At 35.5% G+C, this 22,719-nt stretch overlaps 5 protein-coding genes across 17 annotated transcripts in view; 3 read left to right on the top strand and 2 right to left on the bottom strand.

The window, feature by feature from the left end:
* Positions 1 to 3,562, top strand: part of LOC128679593 (uncharacterized protein) — a 243,131-nt gene extending 239,569 nt beyond the window's left edge. For all 11 annotated transcript variants that reach the window (XM_053761945.1, XM_053761946.2, XM_053761937.1 and 8 more), the window contains one exon: positions 240 to 3,562. In XM_053761945.1, coding sequence (XP_053617920.1) covers positions 240 to 389 — 150 coding nt within the window. In that variant the 3' untranslated portion in view covers positions 390 to 3,562. The remainder of the gene's footprint in view (positions 1 to 239) is intronic.
* Positions 3,563 to 3,837: 275 nt separating this feature from the next.
* LOC128679590 (cytochrome c oxidase subunit 4 isoform 1, mitochondrial-like) lies at positions 3,838 to 8,139 on the bottom strand. The gene is made up of 6 exons (XM_053761934.2): positions 8,024 to 8,139; positions 6,812 to 6,898; positions 5,941 to 6,054; positions 5,227 to 5,419; positions 4,313 to 4,454; positions 3,838 to 3,934 (listed from the first exon to the last, which is right to left on the bottom strand). Exons 2-5 carry the CDS (start codon positions 6,893 to 6,895, stop codon positions 4,321 to 4,323), a joined length of 525 nt encoding a protein of 174 aa, XP_053617909.1. The 5' UTR covers positions 6,896 to 6,898; positions 8,024 to 8,139; the 3' UTR covers positions 3,838 to 3,934; positions 4,313 to 4,320.
* A 748-nt stretch (positions 8,140 to 8,887) lies between these two features.
* On the bottom strand, positions 8,888 to 16,611 carry LOC128679581 (uncharacterized). Its single transcript, XM_064436677.1, has 7 exons — positions 16,576 to 16,611; positions 12,691 to 12,859; positions 12,049 to 12,298; positions 11,188 to 11,270; positions 10,860 to 10,926; positions 10,260 to 10,400; positions 8,888 to 9,832 (listed from the first exon to the last, which is right to left on the bottom strand). Exons 2-7 carry the CDS (start codon positions 12,831 to 12,833, stop codon positions 8,948 to 8,950), a joined length of 1,569 nt encoding a protein of 522 aa, XP_064292747.1. The 5' UTR covers positions 12,834 to 12,859; positions 16,576 to 16,611; the 3' UTR covers positions 8,888 to 8,947.
* LOC128679582 (trypsin-like) lies at positions 13,636 to 19,127 on the top strand. 3 transcript variants are annotated; one of them, XM_053761925.2, is made up of 7 exons: positions 13,636 to 14,801; positions 15,329 to 15,497; positions 15,787 to 16,066; positions 16,646 to 16,728; positions 16,994 to 17,057; positions 17,431 to 17,577; positions 17,898 to 19,127. In XM_053761925.2, exons 1-7 carry the CDS (start codon positions 14,267 to 14,269, stop codon positions 18,789 to 18,791), a joined length of 2,172 nt encoding a protein of 723 aa, XP_053617900.1. In that variant the 5' UTR covers positions 13,636 to 14,266; the 3' UTR covers positions 18,792 to 19,127. The 3 variants fall into 3 exon arrangements, with proteins under 3 accessions (XP_053617900.1, XP_053617899.1, XP_053617901.1); XM_053761924.2 differs by having other exon boundaries at positions 13,637 to 14,801; positions 15,784 to 16,066; XM_053761926.2 differs by having other exon boundaries at positions 13,638 to 14,801; positions 15,784 to 16,066; positions 17,431 to 17,626; positions 17,898 to 18,032.
* A 211-nt stretch (positions 19,128 to 19,338) lies between these two features.
* LOC128679587 (cytochrome c oxidase subunit 4 isoform 1, mitochondrial-like) lies at positions 19,339 to 22,648 on the top strand. The gene is made up of 4 exons (XM_053761932.2): positions 19,339 to 19,595; positions 20,601 to 20,793; positions 21,695 to 21,825; positions 22,324 to 22,648. Exons 1-4 carry the CDS (start codon positions 19,401 to 19,403, stop codon positions 22,324 to 22,326), a joined length of 522 nt encoding a protein of 173 aa, XP_053617907.1. The 5' UTR covers positions 19,339 to 19,400; the 3' UTR covers positions 22,327 to 22,648.
* Positions 22,649 to 22,719: the final 71 nt, after the last annotated feature.

The following is a 22,719-nucleotide window of genomic DNA, read 5'->3' as shown; positions in this document are numbered from 1 at the left end:
TTCTTCTAAGCTGTGGTCGCTCCGAAACACTAGTAGTAATATTTTTTAAATTACCCGCGTTACGTTCTTAATCCTTTTTGACCGAATCCTACGAGCGTACTTTCGGAATAAAAAGTTAGGGTACTTTTTATCTGAAACTCGAGTCGCCAAAAACCAAACTTTCGCCTTTGGCAGATCTAGGTAACTTTTGTGGAGTATCAATGAATTAATATTACTGACGCCATACTCACACGTCACAGGTGTATCCGGACGAAGGCCACGACTTCGAACGCTCCACACTGCACCTCTACAAATCCATGGAGCAGTTCTTCGACGAGTGCTTCGGCCCCGTGGAGGTGGCCGACTGGGACGCCGGGGGCGTCGGGGGGCTCTTCCCCTTCCGGGACTAGTACTTTGCATAGGGGTCTTGCCCCTGCGACGCAAACTGACAAATCTGGACTCTGGACTTATGTTGAACTTTAAATTTGTTTAATCCAACATTCAAATTGGAATTTCTTTATTTGCATAAGGTATTTATTTCCAATGTGTTGATAATTACATTGTAAAAGATACCGAGGCGAAATTTGGGTCTGCAATCACATCTCACTGTCGAGTTGACGCGGACGCAGCTAACCAATCACAGTGCGCTGTTGAGACGCGACGACAACCACACAGCATTGTGATTGGTTAGCCGCGTCTCACTGCGAACCGGCTCGATAGTGAGATGTGAAATGCAAAACCACACGCCCTCTGGTGATTTTTACAAGCATTTCTTATTTTACAGCTAAGTACAATAATTTTAAAATTAAAGAATTAACTAACTTGTCAACGAAATAATATTACCTGCTATTATTTACGGGTTTTTAAAGTCGCAGAGTTTAGATAAGTGATAGAGAAAGCCAAATTATGACTTCCAAAGTTAACTGATTGAGTATTGTTTGAACGGGTACTTAATACTTGATTGGTAGTTGAATGAAATTATGCTAAATTCAATATTAATTTAGGTTTAGTAAAATTTAGTTTGGAAAAATCAACATAATTTTATATATATTGTTATAATTTGGTTGGACTTCATGGTAATCTACAGTTCGTTTAGTCATAACATGTGTAGAAGGGGCATTATAGAACCACGCCAAAAGAAGGACAGTACTAACTAGAATTTTTAGACTACAGTAAACTCCAAAAAGCCTAAAATAAAAAAAAAAGTTTAGATACGTGACATTTGTTAACATGTAGTGTATAAGTTTAGAACAAACTTAAAATCCAAATTATCCAAATCGCTTTTAAAACTACAAAAATATGCCTTTAGTAGTTTTTTTATTTATGATCTAGCCGAAAATAGCAGGCAAACCTAAGTTTAACCAACTGAGACTAGCTGCAATTAGGTCTAGCCGCACTCCGGAGTTTAGCCGTAACAATTATATACCATAGACCATTGAATATATTGAAAACACTGTATTAAAATATAAGCATATATGATTTTTGTTTAAACATTTGGCCGTAAAGATATGTGTTTTTAATAAGAACAAATGATAATGTTGATATTGTTATGTTACGTTAATTATTACATGCTCAATTAATGAGACGCGACGTGAACAGTGAATAATGTGTATATTGATATATAATGATATTGTGTTCTATAAATGGCATATAGTCGCAAACATAATTTTAATCCAAATTATATTGGGAAAAACGGGAATCTCCCAAAGATTTTCTTATGATTATTGTAAGGAAAAAAATCTATATTTAGCGCGTAATAAACCATCTTGTCTATATTTCTATGTCGCTTTTAATGTCACCTTAAAGAGTAGCTTTAAAAATATATATACCTATGTATGTATCTAATATTTTTTATGTTTAAAATAGAAGACGTTTTTAAGCGATGTGCACTAAATACATATTATTTATAAGCAAGATTAAAAATATATACAAGATCCAAGTGGTAAAAAATATAACTTTTAAACTTTAATTGACTTCATTGTTTGTGAAAATATAGAAAATATCGATAAAAAATGAATTAACTTTTTCTGCAAATCTCGTCTCATACTATCAAACATTACATTCCAATCAAATTGCACATCGCTTAATATTTTAGTTTAAACTGGCCAGTAACATAAAAAGTAAAAAAGAAATGGTTCTTTTGGTTTTTTATTTTTCTGTTCCATATTTTTTTTTAATGCTGTGTTTATCGTTCATGTCTATGCTTGTTGTCATATAGCCTAATTCATTTTTAATTATTTAATGTAAATCAAAATATTGGTGCGATAAATATGATGTTATATCATAAATTTAGCAAAAAATAGTTTTTTAATATATTTCTTAGCTCCTAAATGTATATTTTAAATTGACGTTCTCACCGTAAATTTTCATCATCATATATTGAAATTTATTTCGTTTAATTTATCTACTTTCAAATTTTAAAATTCACATAACTTTTTTACCACATGTTAATTCTTATAGATCTAATCAATAAGGTGTTGAAAAAATATGGAGAAATCTGAAATAAATTAGAGACATATTAATATTTCATGATAGTACAACGTCATATTTTTATTTTTAATGGTGGAATCGTCAAATTAAAAAGCAATCTATGACAAAATTACAAATGTAATGTTCTTAATTTAAAAGTCTAGTCCTATTCTAGTCGTCTGTATTTTTGAATTTGAAATGAATGGATTTTTGAAATAACATCTCTTCTATATTTCCTTAAATTAGTGGATATAAATGTTGATAGAATACTAAAATTGTGATAGGTGTTTATTTCAGTATAATTTATACCTAAATATTGACCCTTTAAATCGGGCGGGTAATGTTTAAGCCCCGTCAACTGGTGTAGGTTTACCTGCATGGTTCAACAGTATTTTTGTAATTAAACGAATTTTTAAAAATAATGAATTACTTGGATGTAATTTGTAGTAGGCAGAGTTGGTGAAAAACATAAAATTTAGTGAAAATGATCACTAACTGCGATTACATTTTTTTGTTAGTAATCGCAGGTACGCGATTAATCATCTTGACTTCTGATTACTTTGCCTAATTAATTTTTTCATCATATTGATGAACGCAAGGGAAATAAGGTATTTGTACATTGTTACGTATTAAAGTTTTGCCGAAGCTATTACTATTTATACAAACGAAACAAACTTCACGTAATCGTAGTTAGTAATCAAAGTACACAATATTAGATACCCAACCCCCCCCCACCCCCTTACCAACTCTGTGATACTGATATGTTGAATTAAAAACTTTTTTTTATTCATATAGATTATTAGTTTGATGTTATAAATAAAATGGTATAAAATAGATCTAAAAAAAATAAAAATAAACATTTAAAAAAAATTAATGTTTTTAATTCATAAGATCAGTCGACATTGAAAAAAAAAAGGTTAAAGAAAATCAAAAAGAGAATTTAAAATACACGTAGAGATTCCATGTTGAATTACCCCCAATTTTAATGATAATTAAAAATATAATTAGATATGAATAAAAAAAATAGCGCGCGAGCGTTAGTAATATAAAAAGCTCGATGAATTGTTTATGTTGAAATGTTTTTATAAGAAAAATAAAAAATGTTGTTCCCTCTTGTTTTTTTTATCTTTTCCCTTCCAATTATGCGTGAGCTAGACAGAAAATCTGATTACCTGATAATCTGATATATATTATAGGGACCAATTATACATTTTTGTATGCAATTTGAGTACTGATACATAAAGAGGGTTATTATTTTAAGTAATTTCATAATTATTTAAATGATTGTTATGCATAAATCATACACGCATTAACAGGTTAATTCTCTGAATTCTTTCATCTCATTATTTAAATTTAATTTAAAACATAAACATAAATGAAAGAATGTAATGATTGGAATCACATATTTATTATCTTACAGATATTTGCTTATATTACAATTGTCTACTCTATCGACCAAAGCCGTGGCACAGCACCATACCAACGCCTGAAAAAAAAAAAACAGGATTGTACACAATGCTGCGAAAGTTTTACGGCGACGCGATAATGAGTGCGATAATAGAGCAGAGTATATAATGATCACACATACTTTGGCTTTAAGGGTCAACAAAAACCTTAAGCATGGAAACTCAACGCATTATAATATAAACGAAACCGTCCACACCTAATGCCGGCTAACACTATAGCTGTAGAGTTCGTTAAACTTTGGCGGATTCTGTATACATACATCGCTGGTTTTTCATTGCGATAAATAAAATCTCTCATACAAATTACGCAATGTTCATTGATCGCGACGGCATCCGAGTTCGGCGATAGTGTGTGGCGGGTATGAGACGCTTATTAGTGGAAGAGAAACAGAACTTACCAAACGATTTACTTCCAGCGGTTGTTCTCGTAGTCCCACTTGGAGGCGAGTCCGTCTACCGGGTTGACCTTGAGGTCCAGCATCCGCCGCAGCTGCGCCTTCTGGTTCTCGTCGCTCAGCGACTCCGGCAGCGCGCCGTACACTGCAACGAAGAGACAACATTACTATGTCATTCCTTCTCTTTCTTACACTTTTGTCAAAAGTCATTCGGTGGCATTAGCTGATGATTTGAACAGAACGCAAAAAATATGGGTTCTTTTCGTTTTGAATCGTAATGAAATCCGTCTTTATAAAATGTAAGAATCGAAGATACGAGCAGACCGGTTTGAATAATTAACCAAGTATCAGAGTCCTGTGAGAATATTTTCATTAGCCTATGGTGTTTGTTACCCATGCTGACTGAAAGGAGTTATAAGTTACAACAAGATATTCAAACATAATGAGTGCAAAGGCGGACTTATCGCTAATGCAATTTCTTCCAGCCAACCAAAGAGACCAATCCAGAACATGATAATGATTAGAAGAGTTACGCAATGAGCAAGGAAGTTACGTATGGGATCTCCCCTGGGCAGTCTGGAGATCTCTCCACAGACCCCAGACTGGTGTAGAAGGTGCCAAGAAAACTGGAGTCAAGTGATCGAACTTTTTGAATAACCATTCCGACAAGAAGGCCTGTGAGGAATAAGACAATGAAAATAAAATAACTAGTCTAACTTCTATAGTGTCTCACCGAAGAGCTTCCTACCGAGTTAGATCCAGATGGAGGCAGAGACGAACGAACTCTCTTGTGCAAACATAACTAGTGTATAAAATGTCTCACCAAAGATTTCCATGCCGAATCAGATCCAAATGGAGACAGAGATGAACGAACTAGCTTACTGAGTAAACAGAAGTTAAGAATACAGAATGCTCACCGAAGATCTTCATGCCGAGGTAGATCCAGACGGAGACGGAGGCGAGCGCCAGTCCCCAGCCCACCACCGCCTTCCACTCGCCCGTCGGCGCCTGGAACTCCGCGAACGTCTGGCAGAAGGAGGCGCGGTACAGCGCTTTCTTCTCCTCCAGGGTCAACTTGCGCCAGTCGCCCTTCTCCTTTTCGCGGAGGACCTGATTGGTTTTAGGTTATTTTTAAGGACTATCATCAAAGAACAAATGAGATAAGTTCGTTGTTGACGGATCGACGCAGAACACCGTAGACATTGTATGGAGTTTCGATTATGCACGTCTTTGCAGACAGTTTTTCAAGGCAAATTTTAAAATACCTAAGTACTAGTTTCCTCACAATGATCTCATTCATTGGAAGCAAGGAATAGTCTGTTAAAACTACTATAAATAAACTCCGTTTTTTCTTACATATATTATGTAATCAATTTCACCAGGCTTTTCTATGAGAAATGCATTAATTATAATAGACTTTCACAAATTTTATAATAGGAAATGATTTCCTTTAGAATGTACAAGTTTGAAGTAATATCTGATATATATTATCAACAAAATTCAACAATAAGTACTGGAAAAAAACATACATAGGTTCATAGATTAGTATACAAACTCATGTAGCATCTAAATTCGAACCTAGGACCTTTCGGTTCACAGCCACAGGACCACCATCACTATAGATTACTGACCTTAATGTCAGGGGTGTCGGGGCGGAACCTCACAGCGGGCAGCGGGAAGGCGGCGCTGTCGACGTAGTTGGGCTGGCCGTTGAAGCCGAACCCCACCCATTCGCGGTTACCGACCTGAAATCGATTGATTTTTGGAACATCTGACAATCATGCATTGTCTTATGCCAACTCTAAACTGTCGCCGAACTCATTCATGTGTCTGAACACGTGTCGACGCGAATGCGTGAACATTGCGTTGTTAGTATGAGTGCTTTTATTTGCCGCAATGAAAAACCAGCAATGTATACCGAATCCGTCAATGTTTCGACGACAGTGTGGTATCGGCATTATAATAGTGTCTTCATTTTTTGCGTTATGTCACTCTCTTAAACCCAATACTTGATAATACTTTTAGCATTGTTAAGACAAATTTAAGTTTTTATTGCATAGATGGCGGTGTACAATTTATGATTTCCTGAATCGCGCTATGAAGTTGATTTCATCAATAATGGCCTGTGAAATCATTTTCAATTAAATCATTCCTCGTCTTTAAGCAGTTTCATTCTGGGTTTACTCCGAAGACCAAGATGTGCGGTCTAGACCTAGACCTACGTGTTCTAGTTTTTTCTTGAGACTTCTTCAAGCATTAAAACATTATTGTACTTTTGTAAACTATATTGTGTGCAATAAAGTTTTAAATAAAATAAATAACTGTTGCATTTATTTTGTAGAATGATAGCTTGCTTTCCATTTAAATTTGCATACCCGTTACAGATAAAACATCTACATGTTTAATTTGATTAAGCAATTATCAGACAGGCAATCGGTGATTCCATTTTGGAACCATTTCACCCAATGAATGAATGAATGAATGAATCTTCTGTGATGTTACCTTGGAGAGTTCGCTGCTGGCGCGAGCTCCAACGGGTACGCGGACTGCATCTAGCAGCGCACGACGCATCACGTAATTGGCCATCCTCTGCAACAACAAGTAAATTAATAAATGGACACCATTCAACAGCTCACACTAATGTTCTATTGTAGGTCTGATGGACACAAACACAGAAAAGGGTACAACAAACCAAGATTCTACATGTTTTCTACAAAACTTGTATGGAAGTCTGATATAGATGCATCAACTGCAAAAGCAGTCTATCTATTATTCAATAAATAAATAAAACTTAATCAATTATTTGTTTTAAGAAATTCTTCTCCATTCATTCTTCAACCATGACACTTATGTAAACTTATGCATAATTACATTTTCAAAATATTTAAAACATTGTTTTAAATATCATCTTTATAGCTTAAATAGTATCTATGTGTATCCATCCATGAGTAACATAACCAATTACTGGTTACTTTGTCACACACCCCAAAAGTGGTCTAGGTTAGCTCGGTGAAATTATCCCTGTATGGGAGGTCAATTCTCCCGTTTGGTGCTTGTGCTGGCATCTCCAACCACGAAATTAATACATAAAAAGTAATAATTGTTTATTTAAATAGATGGCTGTTTACAATAAATCATTGTCTATGTTAATGTATGATGTCAAAATTTCTTTAAAATTCTTTTAATATATGATCGTCAATTCTATATCTTACAATTCTATTCATGTTACTTACCTTCCTCATACTATGAAGAGTTTAGTACAGCACATATCAGAAACCTTTACATTATACAGCACTTTAAAGGTAGTGTATTGTATTGTAAATAAATCGGTAGGACGTCAAGAAGTTAAAAACATAACAGAGGAAATAGTAGAATTCCATTAGTGATAGATAATATCAAAGTTAGGTTATTTTACCTGTGTCAATCGATACCGAGTTACATAACTCTAAAATATTCTGATTTCAAATAAGTGCGTAATTTTAACACGATGGAAATAAAACAAAATAAAATCGTAATATGATACACCAGCCAGAAATAAAACCTGGCGAAAAAAAATGTGAAAATCTTATTTTCAATTTTGGAACTACCGTGTCAGCTAGTGCGACATACGAAAATCAGCTTTTATGTACTTACCCCCTTTTCTTTTCACAACAACTTTAAAAGAACCCATCTTGTACAAAATACCCTAACAAATAGATTTTCGATAATAATTACCTTTTAAAATCTGCTATTTCTGGCTAATAAAAATGTTTTTTCACCAACCAATTTTGACTGAAGAACAGTGGCGACCTCTGCGGAGAGTAATGACACTTGAAGGGGTTACGTTTCATTTTACGTAAAATTTGTAACGTATTGTTAATTATTTATTTTTTCAAAACCATTACTTATTTTATTTATCTACCCATTTCTTTATAAAAAAAAATAATACATACTCTAAGCTAAAATATATTTTGTCACATCGCATATTATAAATTTTAAATTGACAGAAAGAGACAAAACATATTTTAGCTTGAAGTATGTTTTAAGTTTTTTATGAATAACAAGGTTAACATTGAATTTTGCTGAAATATCATCATCAAACTAGCAAGCAAATTTCAACGAATGCTTATTACGCCAATTACTGAATCCATTAAAGTGTGAAGGTGCATTTATACCAAACGAGCGAGCTCATCCATACAAATTATTCTATACTTAGTGTTACACACAATAGGCTATTCTTTCGCAGGAATATTTATGAACGCTCGCTCGCTTGGTGCAAACGGTACTAGAGCGTTAAAGCATTGACAGCTGCTTTGTTAAACAATAGCAGCATCCCTATAGAGGGATGACGTCAGCGGGCGGCCGGTCCCAAATGTAAAGGGAATCTTTGAGCCGGGTTTGTAGCACACGGCGTGTCCTGTAATACCCCTGTGGAAGAGGTTGTGATCCAGTCCTGAAATCGAAAGGTTTCAAGTTCAAATCCTACTCGTGCCACGTCCCAGTTTGAACACCAATCTATAGAGAGAAGGTGAAGGAAAACATCGTGTTTTGTGGATTATTTTCTATTGTTTTTTTAGACGAATTGTTAAATGACACACATTAAATTAAGTGTTTTTTTAAGTATTAATTCCCAGATATTATTATTACTTATTGCGGACATTAACTACTTTTTATATTTGATTTTTTTGATAGATACTTTGCTCTATAATTTTTCACTCGCATACTTGGTGCCTTCTTGAAATCACCTCGTTCAGAATCTTTTGGTAAATAACGAAAATTTTTATCCCACAAAAATCCTCTAGTAATTTCATGGACTCCACCCAGATCTCTGTGAGGGCTCTCTCTGGTTCTGGCTCTCTGGTTAGCACGATTCACACTTCTCTGTGTCCCAAACAACCCATCAATCCCTTTATCTTTTTGTATTTTTTTTATATAATAATCCAGTTCCTCACTATGTTGGATGTAATCCTCTATGTATTGATAAGGTAGCCAGTCCGGTAGACCGATGTCTGGTCTAGAAAATGCTGTGCTAGGGAGCCTAGTGGTAGATGTCGGTACAAAATGCACTCCAGGTATTGGTATTATACTCTTGTTATAAAGTGGATGCTTTTTATACATCAAAGTGCTTTTACCTTGTTCAAAATATTTGTCAAAATCATCATCAATTTCGTCGTTGTCGCTTTCTGTAATCGGTTTATTATCCTCGTTACCTTCTTTCAGAAAATCGTGTACAATATACATGGGATCTGCCAATATACTTAGAATGTTACGTATTTCTTCAAAGAGACGATCTGTATCACTGGGCATGGGATTTGCTGATTCTGCTGCTTGTGTTGTTGTGGGTTGTTCTTCGTAACCGTAGTCAAATGGTTCATTGACTGTTATTGATTCTGTTGGTTGAGTTGTTGTTGCGATTTGTTCGTCGTCATCGTAGTACATTAGTACAGTTGCGGATTGAACGTCGGTATCATCGAACATGAGCGTCGACGGTATAATGTGTCCAGGTGTAGCTGAAGTTAGATATGAACTCTGAGTTATCCATTTCTGAAAGAAAAATAGCACTTAAAAATAGACAATATAATAAAAATACATGAAACAATTTTAGCTGGAAGGGTTCCCTATATTTAGTCTTGATATTATATAGCCAGACGTAAACCATTGGAACCATGTCGTTTCTCCATTTGTTTTATGTTAGTTCATCACTTCGCCCGTCGCTCCCTAACCTAGCTTCTATTGTCACCATTTAAATTATATATAAAATATAACTATAATGGAGAGACCAAGTCGGTTCTGAATGTATGTTGATTCATTTGCTAAGCAACATACCCAAAGAGGATTAACGTCAGCCGACTGGGCGAGAATCAAATCTTCAAAATTGTAATGCCTTTTGTAAGCTTTATTTTACGCTGATACGGTGCGTCGCGGCTGCACAGCCTCAACCTACGAGAGAGGGATGATAAGATAAGCCCACCTGGTTGATGATGTATAGTATCCATCGGTAGTGGTAGCTGATCTTGCTGAAGACAGTGGGCGTGTGACCGCACACAGGGCTCCCGATCGTAGCGACCCCGACCAGCACATCCCCCGTCACGGCTGGGGCGCCCAAGTCACCCTGGATCATATACATCTACATATACCGGCTATCATATCACTGAATGGTCCCCCAAAAGTTGGCAAAAACGTTGGCAAAGTCGGCATACATTGCTGGATTTTCATTGCGGTAAATAAAAACTCAAACAAATACGCAATGTCGCGTTCGCTTCGGCGATAGTCTGTAGCCGGCGTTATAAGAGTTTTGAAAGATCGATGATTTATAACCCTCAAAAGTTGCACTAATTCTATAGCCTAGATATCTGTATTTTTGGTAGGTATATTCATCTCTCTAAATATCCCATGGCCCCTTATTAATAATAGTTGTTAAACAGAGTATTCGCTCAAGCTGTCTATCAGCCAAACTAACGCAACAGAGGTTGTAAACTTGTCTGACAACGTCGCTGCTGTTGAAGCCGTATTCTTATATTTTTATCCTTGCATATTGCACACAACACACAATACACAAGCGCATACAAACATAACATTGCGTGAACCTCCTCGTGGACACCACGTCGGTGCAGAAGTTAGCTTCGGTCCCGAAATTCCTGTGAAGAAAGGGCCTGTGTCATCTAAATTATGTGAAAATATATAGCGAGATATTGTAACCCATTACAATGTATATTATGATCGTCATACACTCTCAATCAGACTTTAGCATTTATTCTGTTAGTGGGATAGATGTAACGCGTAACTGTGCGCTTTTATTGTTCGGCATTGCGTACGCGTGCACATAAACAAGGACGGACCAGCATTCCGCTGTGAATAATTTTCATTCATTATTTCTTTCTCTAAGTAACAAAGCTTACCTTAAGAAAACATTTTTGCATTCTTGCAAGGGCACCACGGCCACGGATGCCGTCTCTAACCGCTTGTATGCCAAGTGGTATTCCTAAAATTTTCATCAACAATATTAAATGAAAGAATAAGTATAGGACAGTCAACATCACGTCAACCTACAGCAATTCATCGCAAACTCGCTGATATTACTGCGCCATAGATGTTCATGTAGGGTAACTTGATGTGCTGTTGACTGTACGATTTATGAGAGATGACCACTGCGCAGATGGATTTTTTTAGATCTCTCTGGAGGTGCGGGGTGAGCCGCGGACGGTAAGCGTGATAACAGGAGCGCCGTCATTGGTGTTAACAAATATTATTTTGTCTTAAGTATTTTTTTCTTCGAGTTCAATTTGCGGTCAGCTTTCGAAAATCGATCTGTGGGCGAAATGCGGGATTGCATTTTCACTTCTCACCATCGAATCGATTCTAAGTGAGACGCCGCGAACCAATCACATTGCGCCATTATGACGCAACGACAACCACACTGCAATGTGATTGATTCGCTGCGTCTCACTTCGAATCGATTCGTAATGGTGAGAAGTGAAACGCAAACCTGCACTAACCCCTCTGTACTTAGGAATAAACTTTTACGCCTTGTATCACTTATTGAACTACTGATAAAAGGGGATTTTTGCAAGAATGAAAGAGAGAGGAGGATAGCTATTGCTGGCTCCACACTATCGCAGAGCAAGCATACATTGCTAGTTTCTTTATTGCGTTAAGTAAAAACGCTGATACAAATCACGTAATGTTGAGTGAGTACGACGATAGCGTGGAGTCAACATCAGACACCGTATTCCAGGACATATCCTGGTTTCGATACTCACAGATCCAGCGCCGTAACCCAAAATCTGTACACTGCGCAACGGGCTGTCTCCCTCATCCAACCTGATCTTCCTGTTCCTCCCATGATTCCCCAGCTTCAGTCTGATGATGGCCAAGTTGTTCCTCAGCGTGTGAGACTCGTAACGTGGGTGGAACTCCACATGCATCGCTGGTAACCGTTTGCCGTACTGCTCCGCAAACTCTGTTCCGATCCGTACTGAGATCTTGTTCGGCATGCGATGGGCCATATTTCTATTACAATAAGAATATTTTTTCGTTATTTATGAAATTCAAGTACCTACTCACCAGCAGAATCAAATAGTGTCCGACCACGAAAATCTCGAGAAAGCGAACCCTTCGATTACAACAATATTAAAACAAAGATTTTTTTGTTTGCATCAGATAACTCTGTGATCTATAGAGTCAATAGATTGCATGTTTTGTCTGAATTATTGACAAAACCCATCGAAATACATCCTACATTAGGTGCCGAAGGCATATCTCGATGAATAACTATTACCGAAACTAGATTTTTATGTCGAAACTGTAGCGGAATATTCCGTTGGACGATAGTAGTCCTATTATAGTGCGGAACCACACGCCTTGGATACTAGAAGCAAATAAAAAGACAATAGTGGACCAACTTAGGTATACAAGACGCGGCAGTGACCACAGCATCCTTGCTGATGATGGAGCCGGTGCACACCAGCTTGCCCTTGACCTGGATGCTGACCACGAACGGGAACCGTTCCGACAGGTCTCTCGCGTTGATCCTTCTCCTGCTCATGAAACTCTCGCTGTATTCTTTGGGATCTAGAATTTTTAGAATTTTTATTGTGCGACGCAAAATAGCACAATACAAAATCTTGTATTTCTGTATCTGGAGATTCCATATCTTAAATTTTATTAGAAAGAATACTTTATAATTAGAAAGTCGTGTCAGATGTCTTTAGGCGACTTGAATAAAATCTGATACCAGTGTTAGTAATAACACACTCGAAAATAAAGAAAGAGAAAGAATACTTGTTTGGGTAACTCCTGGGTTTTCTTCGCAGCAATTTAAAAAATCGGTTTAAATAGGTACCTTATTTAAGAAAAGCTTTCCTAAATTTCGAAATATTTTTTAATGTCTCTTTTTTATTGTGTTTTATTTTATTTTCAAAAAAATATTAAATATACCTTACATAAACATACCCCAATATTTTAGGTCCATATTTAACCTCTTTGGCAGTTTGTACCCAGTATTCTTATTTATTTGAAGAAAAGTTCTATTTGGTTCACCAATCAAGTCATCGACAGTTAGCTTATTTATTTTATCAAAAAATTTATCCAAAATGTCATTATCCCACAAATCTGCATCAGGTGGTTGGTTTATTATTGTTATGTTATTAACTTGTTTCTTCTTTTCCTTGGTTCTGTTAATTTTTGTTTCAATTTTAACTGTTTCTGTGGTTGTATGATTATTTTCATGATCCTTATACAATGCTTCCTCTAATAATCTGTAAATTACATTATTTGTAATATTATTACCTAAAGCGACACGTTTTTTTATATCTGAATAAACTTTCCAATTATATTCGATTGCGTTATTTAAGCTGTTATAAATGTTGAGCAAAATTTTAATTTTGTAATAATGTTTATAGCCTTCTTCGATTTTTAAATTATTAAAAATGTTATTAACGTATTGTTTTATTCGTTTGTTTACAAATGGAGTCACTTGTTCTGTTGAGGCAGTTGCATTATGGACTATATCGCACAGAGAAATGATAACTAATAGAAATACTATGGTTATGTGCATTACTAAATAGATTTATAATTTTGTTGAGTACATTATTCTGAAAATTTATGTTAATATGTTAATAACAGTACAGAATACTAAAAGAAATCATAGTTGAACAGTATAATAGAAATGTATTACCAATTGTATCCAAAGAAATAAAAATATCGTAAAAGATTAGTTTATTACATTCGAAGTAACGTTATAGAAAAATTTTATTCAAAGCTAGCGTGATTTTGATATTTTTTGTGAAAAATTGCGTAAAGTATAAATATAACTGTATCTGTTGACTTGAAGTGCTAATTTAATATCTATAAATAATTGAAAAAATATACTAAAATGTAGAAAAATATGATTTAGTTGTATGAAAATATTACTTTTTGGTATCATGTTGCTATAATACAGGAACATAAATTACTATTTTGAAGATTTTTATTTTCATTATGAATATAATGTCTAAAGCAAAAATATTAATTGTAAATATACTCTTTGTGAGCACATTTAGCTTTGATATAAGAAAAGTTAGCGTTAAAATAGATTACAACAAAACAAAAACAATCGTGCAAAATAGTTTAAACGAGGTTGTTAATTTATTACACATAGAAGTGCCGGTATCTCGGAAACCTAAAATGCGACTCTTAGTAGTTATGCAAAATAACCTAAATAACATTGTGCATTATAAGTGGAAAGTGCATTCGGAAATGCAATATATTGCTAGAGCAGAAAGTATCGTAGTACCTGAAAAACTATACGAATATGTAACATCAGCTATTATTGATATGGAAAAAGAAAATCGAAATAATCAGACAGTAAAAAATAATACAAATACTTATGTTTCAAGTGATTTTTTCTCGGAAGTTTTAAATGCCATAAACAGCCAGAACGTAACGGAGGTTGGTGATGTAGACACAAATATTGACGGTCAAGATAAAGACACGAATAGAAGAAAAATGGACGACGACGATTTAGATATATGGGGTAAGATTTGAAAACTGTCGTTTCAGCTAATTGAGAATTATGAAGCTCAAAACCTAACCAATGCACAAATCACGATCACCACATTTCGTGTGGAATTCAAGATTATTTTGCACCTGTGTGTGTAACCTTTACCAAAATCCATTAAGCACCTAGATTTGTAAATCAAAGTAATCATTCGAACATTAGCATTTCAGCAGTTAATATCAGGTAAATAGAGTATCGTCTGATCAACTTCTCACGAGGATTAAAATATTGACGACCTCCGTGGCCTGACGTTCGTAATATGCTGGATTACTACACTGTGGGCCCTGGGTTCGATCTCCGGTCGGGTCAAGATGGCAAATGAACTTTTGCAGATTGATGGGATTGGGTCTTGGATGTTTATCTATCTTATTATGTATATGTTTTAAATATAGTGTCGTTGAGTTAGTATCCCATAACACAAGTCTCCAGCTTGCTTTGGGGCCAATTCAATCTGTGTGATTTGTCCATACATTTATTTATTTATACATATTAATTTATTTCAGAGCCTGATGCAGAACTTGAGAATAGTGGCCGAAGGCTGTACGGGGGTAAGAGGGTGGGTATCAGGCGGTACCCCTTCATTGTCAGCATTCACGTACTGGGCAAGTTCAAGGGGACTGGCTGCATCATCAACAGAAACTTCGTCATCACCGCCGCGTCTTGTTTACTACCGTAAGATTTTCTACCGCCTTAGAATAGGACCTCATTTTTTGTACTATACTAATGTCTATATACCATTCATACCTTGAAATAACTCATGCAGTTTATTTAACTAAGTATATTGTTGTTTTAACTATCATAAATGTTGTCTTAAATTTATACCTGGCTTAGATAAAAAGAAACTCAAGAGCTTTGAAACTACAGTCCCATTCGAGTCCATTTTCATCATGATATCCCGTAACTTTGATTTGCTTTCGATATTTTTCATCTATTTTTAATTCCTACAATTTTTATTCAGAAGTACCGTGTACACGGCAGCCGAAAGTCCAATTCAAATCCGAATCGGCAGTGAATTCGCGACATCTGGTGGCGAACTTCTCCCAGCTGAAGCAGTGGTCTTTCACCCACGGTTCGACTCAGTTTCCATGGACAACAACTTAGCGATCGTCAAGGTGAAGAACGTGTTTAATTCGGAGATGAGGCCTATAATCAAGAAGATCCGCATTGGCAGCTTACCAGGCCACTTGCCGAAGAATTTCGCCAATAAAGGCGTGTTCGTTTTGGGTTGGAGAATTGATCCGGTAAGAAAATCTCTAGCATGTCCTTGCTAATTCATATTATTTTTCTTCTGCAATTCCTTCCTCGTTTCTTTTTAACACTAACACTGGTATCAGTATTTATTCAAGTCATCTAATGGCATCTGACGTGACTTTAATGACTACCTACCGCCACCTAGTGGCAAGTGGTCGCACACACACACTATCTTAAGTTCTAGGTTGCCAGGAGAGTTACCATACAAGCTTGGTCATTGATCTATGCTTGATTCTGATATTCCCCCGATCTCTTCAGTCATGGGTGATAGAAAATAACAATGTAGAGGCTTTGGCGCAGTAAATAAAATAATAACTAATATATACATACATAAACATAAATAATATAAACTCAATAGCCAACTGTACATAGGCATATCAAGAGTGTATGAGGTAACTCAGTATACCTCACTAAGTTTTCCGTAGTTAGTCTGTGATGACTATCACGACAGATTGGTAGATATACTTACAAACTGATGAGTAACGAGTTTGATTCATACCTGGGTGTTTTCGACTTCCTTCGACCGTCAATTCTCGCTAGAAGCAATCAATATCTAATTTTCATTTCAGAACGACACTTTAACTCCTTATAAGCTGTCGTCAGCCTTCCTCGACATGAATTCTTTGGATATGTGCATGAATGTCTACACAACGTATGTATTTAAATTTATTCATAGTTTTTGGAAATGATATTAAAGTACTATAGATATAAACTTCCCTCAGCGGTGTTCCCTAATAGTTTCGACATTGGGGCTTTCAAAAAAATTGTTATCGCTCTCTCAAAATGTCTGCATTGCTCCGGTTTCTCCACTATACCATAAAAATTCTTTTTCGGATGGAGTGTAAAAGTGATGAGTGAAAAAGACGTAAAAAAGGTTGAAATATATATAAATTTATATCAACAATTGTTTTCAACAGCCGCCTTATGGACGCGAAGCACTTCTGTGCTGGATTAGTCTACAAAGGAAATGGGGCATGTAATGTAAGTAGGTGTTTCGACAACTTCTGATAGTACATTTCTTTGTAATAACGTTATAGTACGAAACAGAACCTACGTAAGTAATAGGTACACTATTACAAAGATTCGACTCTTCTCTGTTCTGAGAGTCTGTGGTAAGGTACAACCTTCAAAAGTACTCAGCCGATTTCCAAATTTATTTTTGGCTGTTACGCTGTCTTCAATCTCCCGAGTGAAAAAGTATGCTTAATTTTTATCCCGATTTTTCCTGACAAGTCCACAGGAGCAAAAACTTCGTGAAGCAACAACTTATTACTAAAACAAAAAAGACTAAACGGGCATATTCGATGTAGGGTTCTAAACACTTTCCTTATCTTGAATTGTCAATTGGTTTCAGGGTGACATGGGAAGTCCAGCTATAGTGTTAGGAAGCCTGGTAGGCCTCGTCAACTTCGGCCCGCAAACTTGCGGAACATCGCCTTCGCCGACAGTATTCACCAAACTGTCCTACTACACGTCTTGGATAAACGATGTAGTAAAAGAGGCAGGTTTATGATATCTATACGACACACTGTAGGGGTCTTCAATTTCAGGTCAGGTCAAGATGGAAGTTAAACAATCTTAACTTCGGTGTCGCATTGGCTCATAATAACGTAGTTTTAATGTCGCATATAGCTTATAATCATATTTTTTAACTAAGTATCTTAAGATTAATAAAAAATTATGACATTTAATTAAAAGCTGTATACGTCATTAAGACTACGTGATTATGAGCTATATGTGACATTCGGGCTGAGACTATCTCAATGTATGCAAATATAGTGCCAGTGCAAATACTTACCATACATATATTTTAATTTCTAGGATCCTGTTTCAATTCCGTTCCATTACAAATCAAAGATCCCCGAACAATCAAACAACAATTTCAACAAGAACCAGAATTCTCCTGAAGAGATACTTCTTCTAAGACAGTTAATTCACGAAATTGATAAACCTAACAATGATTTAGCAGATAACATAGAAGACAATGAAGTCGAAGACGAAATGAAAGTCCTATTTCAGACAACACCAACTAATTTTATCGATGCTGCTCATCATTCGTTAGTAAACAAAAGTGTACTTTTGGTACCCGGGGTACACATAAAAGAGTATGTCACTGAAGCAACCCATGTCGCCGTTACCCCATATGTAACTCAGAGTATTATAGACATAGGTTTACCTACAAATTTACCATACCAAGAAATAGATTCTGTTGTGAAAAATAGCGATGAGCTGCGTTATTATATCCACGATATTTTGACAAACGGAAATACAATTTTGGCGGATGAAGTTGAAAAGTATGTCGGAATAGATCTCGGACTTAGGACTCAGCAGAAAAAGAAACGCGAAAAGAAATCAGTTGAAACTGATTCGAATGATAATTTTGAATATGATTCATATGAAGGACTGAGTATTGAAGTTAAAAAAAAAGCCCAAGATCTTCTAAATAAGGCTCAAATTAAAGCAAACAACAACGCACAGTTGGCTAGTTTACAACAGAGTTCAGTATTGGATTTAGGCGATCACAATGTTCAACTTGACATGAAAGTTAACAAAGACATGCGTTTCAGTATACGGCCTTCAGAAATGTGGTCCGAAGCTATGCGAATAAAGAAAATATACCATGACAAAAGTAAATTCCGAAAGGGATACATGAAACTTAACGGTGAGCCAAAACGATTTCGATCTATACATGTACCTAATGCTCCATGGGGGTAGTAAGTATTTGCGTGAAACAGAATAATTTATTTTATTCCTTAAATATGGTTAGGTGTGCTTATTTAGTACAACATGCGCGTATACATTATACCATTATTAGCGTCACAATTTAATTTAACATGATTAAATACTAAATCTATGTTAGGAATATTCACACACACACTGTCTAAATGAATGATATACATTGTCAAACTGTTGATAAATTACGATTGAGTGTGATTTAAAATAACTTAAATTTCGCTGACATTATAATAAGTAATAGAATACTTTATAAAAGAAAAGTGTAAACTGTACTTAACGTTAAGAATAAATATAATACAAATTAAGAAAACAAAACTTGATTGTGTTTGACTGTTCTCATTTGAATGCGCCCGGACGAAGGTACACTTCGTTCCTTGATCTAGTAGGAGTATTTACATAGAACCTTACGGAAATACAACAACAAAATATTGGAAACCTTTTCTAAAAGTTAATTTGTAATCTACAGCAGCGCCACATGAATTACAAAGAAAACTGAGACAAACCTCGTTCTGAATTAGATGAAAAAAAACCTTGACACATTATTGATAGATTACCATGTCACTTTGACATGCCGAAAGTTTTACAAAAATGTCTTTTTTGGCTATAAAAGCATCTAATTTTGTAGTCTCACGGAATATACAAATCAGGACAATATACGGTAGATGCCGAACTGGCAACCGTGACCTTGTCGGCTTCGGAATCAACGGCTGCGCGAACTACAAAGACTGCCCCCATTTCCCGTACCCAGCCGTGCGATTCAAAGAAAACACCAAGGATATTTGTGTAAGTGACATATTTTGACCGATATCACAGCAGGTAAGAGTGTCGATATAGTACCATGTGATATTCTATTTTTATTCTATAAATTCGCTCGCTTAGATCTTTGTGTAACTAACAAAGCTGAACTCGAGAGTCTACTAAAGTTATCTCATTATCAAAGTTCCTCCTTCAGGCCAGTTTACTCTATTAACGGTTTTTTGAAACACCTGTACTGTATCCTAAAAAGCAAATACCGGAAGCGAATTTAATTTGATGATAGTTAGATTCAGTGCTGAAAAAAATTGAGAGGAGTTTTTGAACAAGAACCAAGTGGCAGAAAAACACATGCTGTATTCATTCTAGCATATAACTTTGATTCAATTAAAAGTTCTTTCTGCATTTGGTATTTATGTAATCTTGTTTTTGAGAACTTTATTAACTTTTTTTTAATTTTAGGGTCAAATCTTGAAAACTAAATTTGGACTAGTTACTTCCGCTTATACAACAGAGTTGTTAGACTGACAAGTGCGGCTTCAGTTCTAATTCTAATAAGCATTACATAACTATACACCCGGAATGTGCTCCCAACGAGGAAACTCATCAACGATTGAAAACATTTAAACAGACTAATTTCTGTTTAAATGTTTTCAATCGTTGATGAGTTCCTGACGAGTGACCTGTGAAGTTCTAGAAACGTATTTTACGCTTACTACAGACTACATTTATCTCACGCGTCTAATGCGTCATCTTGTGCGATTTTTTAAAGTTTAGTTAATAATTAAAATACTTGGCGTTTGGTTTTCGCCCTGGAATACCGTCACGTCACCACTTCGTATTCTACTAGGACTGTCATACGAGTCGATTAAAGCCTTAACTTCAAAAGAAAATAAAATGCGTTAATGTACATAACAAAAATGTTTGACAGTTAATATAAACATCGGCTCCCAAACTAGGGAACCTGGAGCACCGTGAAGAGACAACAACAGATGTGAAGAAGTACTTAATAAGTAATTCATTCCACGCTTCCAGGCACTACGGGAAAAAGAAAAGGGTGATTGGAAACAATTATGCTGTGAAGAGAAAAAAGCTCTGTATCGGGCATCGTTCTGCCAGACATTTGCGGAATTCCAATACCCCACCGGTTACTGGAAGTTTGTCTTTGGAGCTGTCTTAATCTGTACCAGCTTCGGTTTTTGGGCCATGACATTCTATCATTATTATGGTGAGTTGCTTCAGCGATATTTTTTTTAATCTTGTGAATTCTTTGATTTAATTGGTTATTTTCAGCTACACTTCTGAGGAACTCGATGATTATATGATCAGTTTAAACAACTATCGCAATGTTTGGACAAGGGCTGGCTGGTCAAAATGTAATCGTTTCTTCTTAGCAAGGCACTTTAGACAGTTGAACAAGTAAGGGCATTACAACTGCATTTGCAGTCGTTGAAACATATTCATCAATCCGCATTGGAGCCGCGTTATGGGGCATAGCCAACCAAAATTAATAGTTGTCCTCAATGTCCTAACACACTCAATAGGGGAGACTCAATGCCGTGGGAGGCAGGGAGTGGCCGTGTTCTACGCTTGGGCTATTTATTATACACAGAAGTAGAGAAAGTATTAATTAGGTATTTATTTTATCTATTCGGAAATATCACAGCTACAAATTTTAAAAAACAATTAACATTGTTCCGAAAGTAATAAAAAGTTAGTGTTTTGGTCAAACAAAAGCACAAATTCAGCATATTTAAAAAAAAATCATAACTGCTTAAACCTCAACTAAGAAGAATATATACTAACTGATGAACTGAAGGATATGTTAACAAAACTGTAGGTTAGGTTGGTTCTAATTTTGGAAATGGAAAAATATTTCGGCTAAAAAATAATAATTGTGTTGCTCATTAAAAAGCCACTATCGATACAACTAATTATCGGTAATTTATATGATTTTCAAAGCCAACAATCGATAATAAAACTATCGACAACCTGAACACCAGCATTTTGCACTTTCGTTAGTACAGTGTCGCTGAGTTTCGAGTTTAATATTTAGAATCTGTTATTTATCTTCGCCTAACAGTTGAATAAACGGTTTATCTATCTATCAACACGTTTGATTGTTACAGTGACTGAACCACTACCAGCGTCGCTGTCAAAAGAATCGCAGAAGGCCCAGTTAAGAAGAATGCTGGAATTACGAGTGAACCCCATCGACGGTATATCCTCCAAATGGGACTACGACAATGATAGATGGAAGGTAATTTGACGGTTAATTCTTTATTCTCTTGGTAACTCATAGGCTAAACTCATTCTCCATCAATAAGGAAGGCCAGTGCGCCTGCAGCGGGGACATTAAAATGGCTGATGATGATTGTTTGTTTATTTGTAATAACTATACGAAAAGAAGTACATAAATTAAAACTAATACAAGAAAAACGAGAGCAATATACCCTTGCTGTACAGACCGATGGTAAATATCGACTACTTTATACTAAATTAATTTTTGATTCCCAAAATATGTACCTTAACCATGGAGCTTTATGTGCTTTATGATGTAATCAAATACAAAGCATTTCATTGAAATTAGCTATTTAATGCATAACTATCTAATAAGATTGATCAAATGATTTTCCTATGCAATAGCCGTCATGATTTTAATTTATCGCCAGATTTCGTAAAATCTCTTATTCGATAATTTTTTCTTCGCACTATTATTGGTGTTTTATTAACATATTATATTTTTCTTTTGTTTCAGTAACATACAAGTAAAGTTATAGATTTGGCTTGAAAAGCATCTTCCCTTATCCGTTACATGATTTTGATCAAGTTTATATATTACATGACTCGTAAATTGATGACCTTCAGCTATTAATATCCTGATATAATTAAGATTTATTTGGAAATTGTAATAATGAAGGGCGTTTACATGTCAACCAACATGAACTTAGTCAAAATCATTTTATTGATGAGAGAAGATGCTTCCTCGGCTGCATCTTAGACCATAGGATTCTTCGTGATTTGGTATTATGTAGTCATGTATTTTCTCCTTATATTTCAATAAAATTACGTTCTTTTTTGGATTTTGCATTGTTTTATTTCCCTTCAACTATTCTGGAATTGTTACTGTTAATTGGATCTTACTGCTACTAGA

This window comes from Plodia interpunctella, chromosome 22 (assembly GCF_027563975.2).
Source record: "Plodia interpunctella isolate USDA-ARS_2022_Savannah chromosome 22, ilPloInte3.2, whole genome shotgun sequence".
NCBI classification, from domain to species: domain Eukaryota; kingdom Metazoa; phylum Arthropoda; class Insecta; order Lepidoptera; family Pyralidae; genus Plodia; species Plodia interpunctella.
This window is presented reverse-complemented; position numbering and strand designations above follow the sequence as displayed.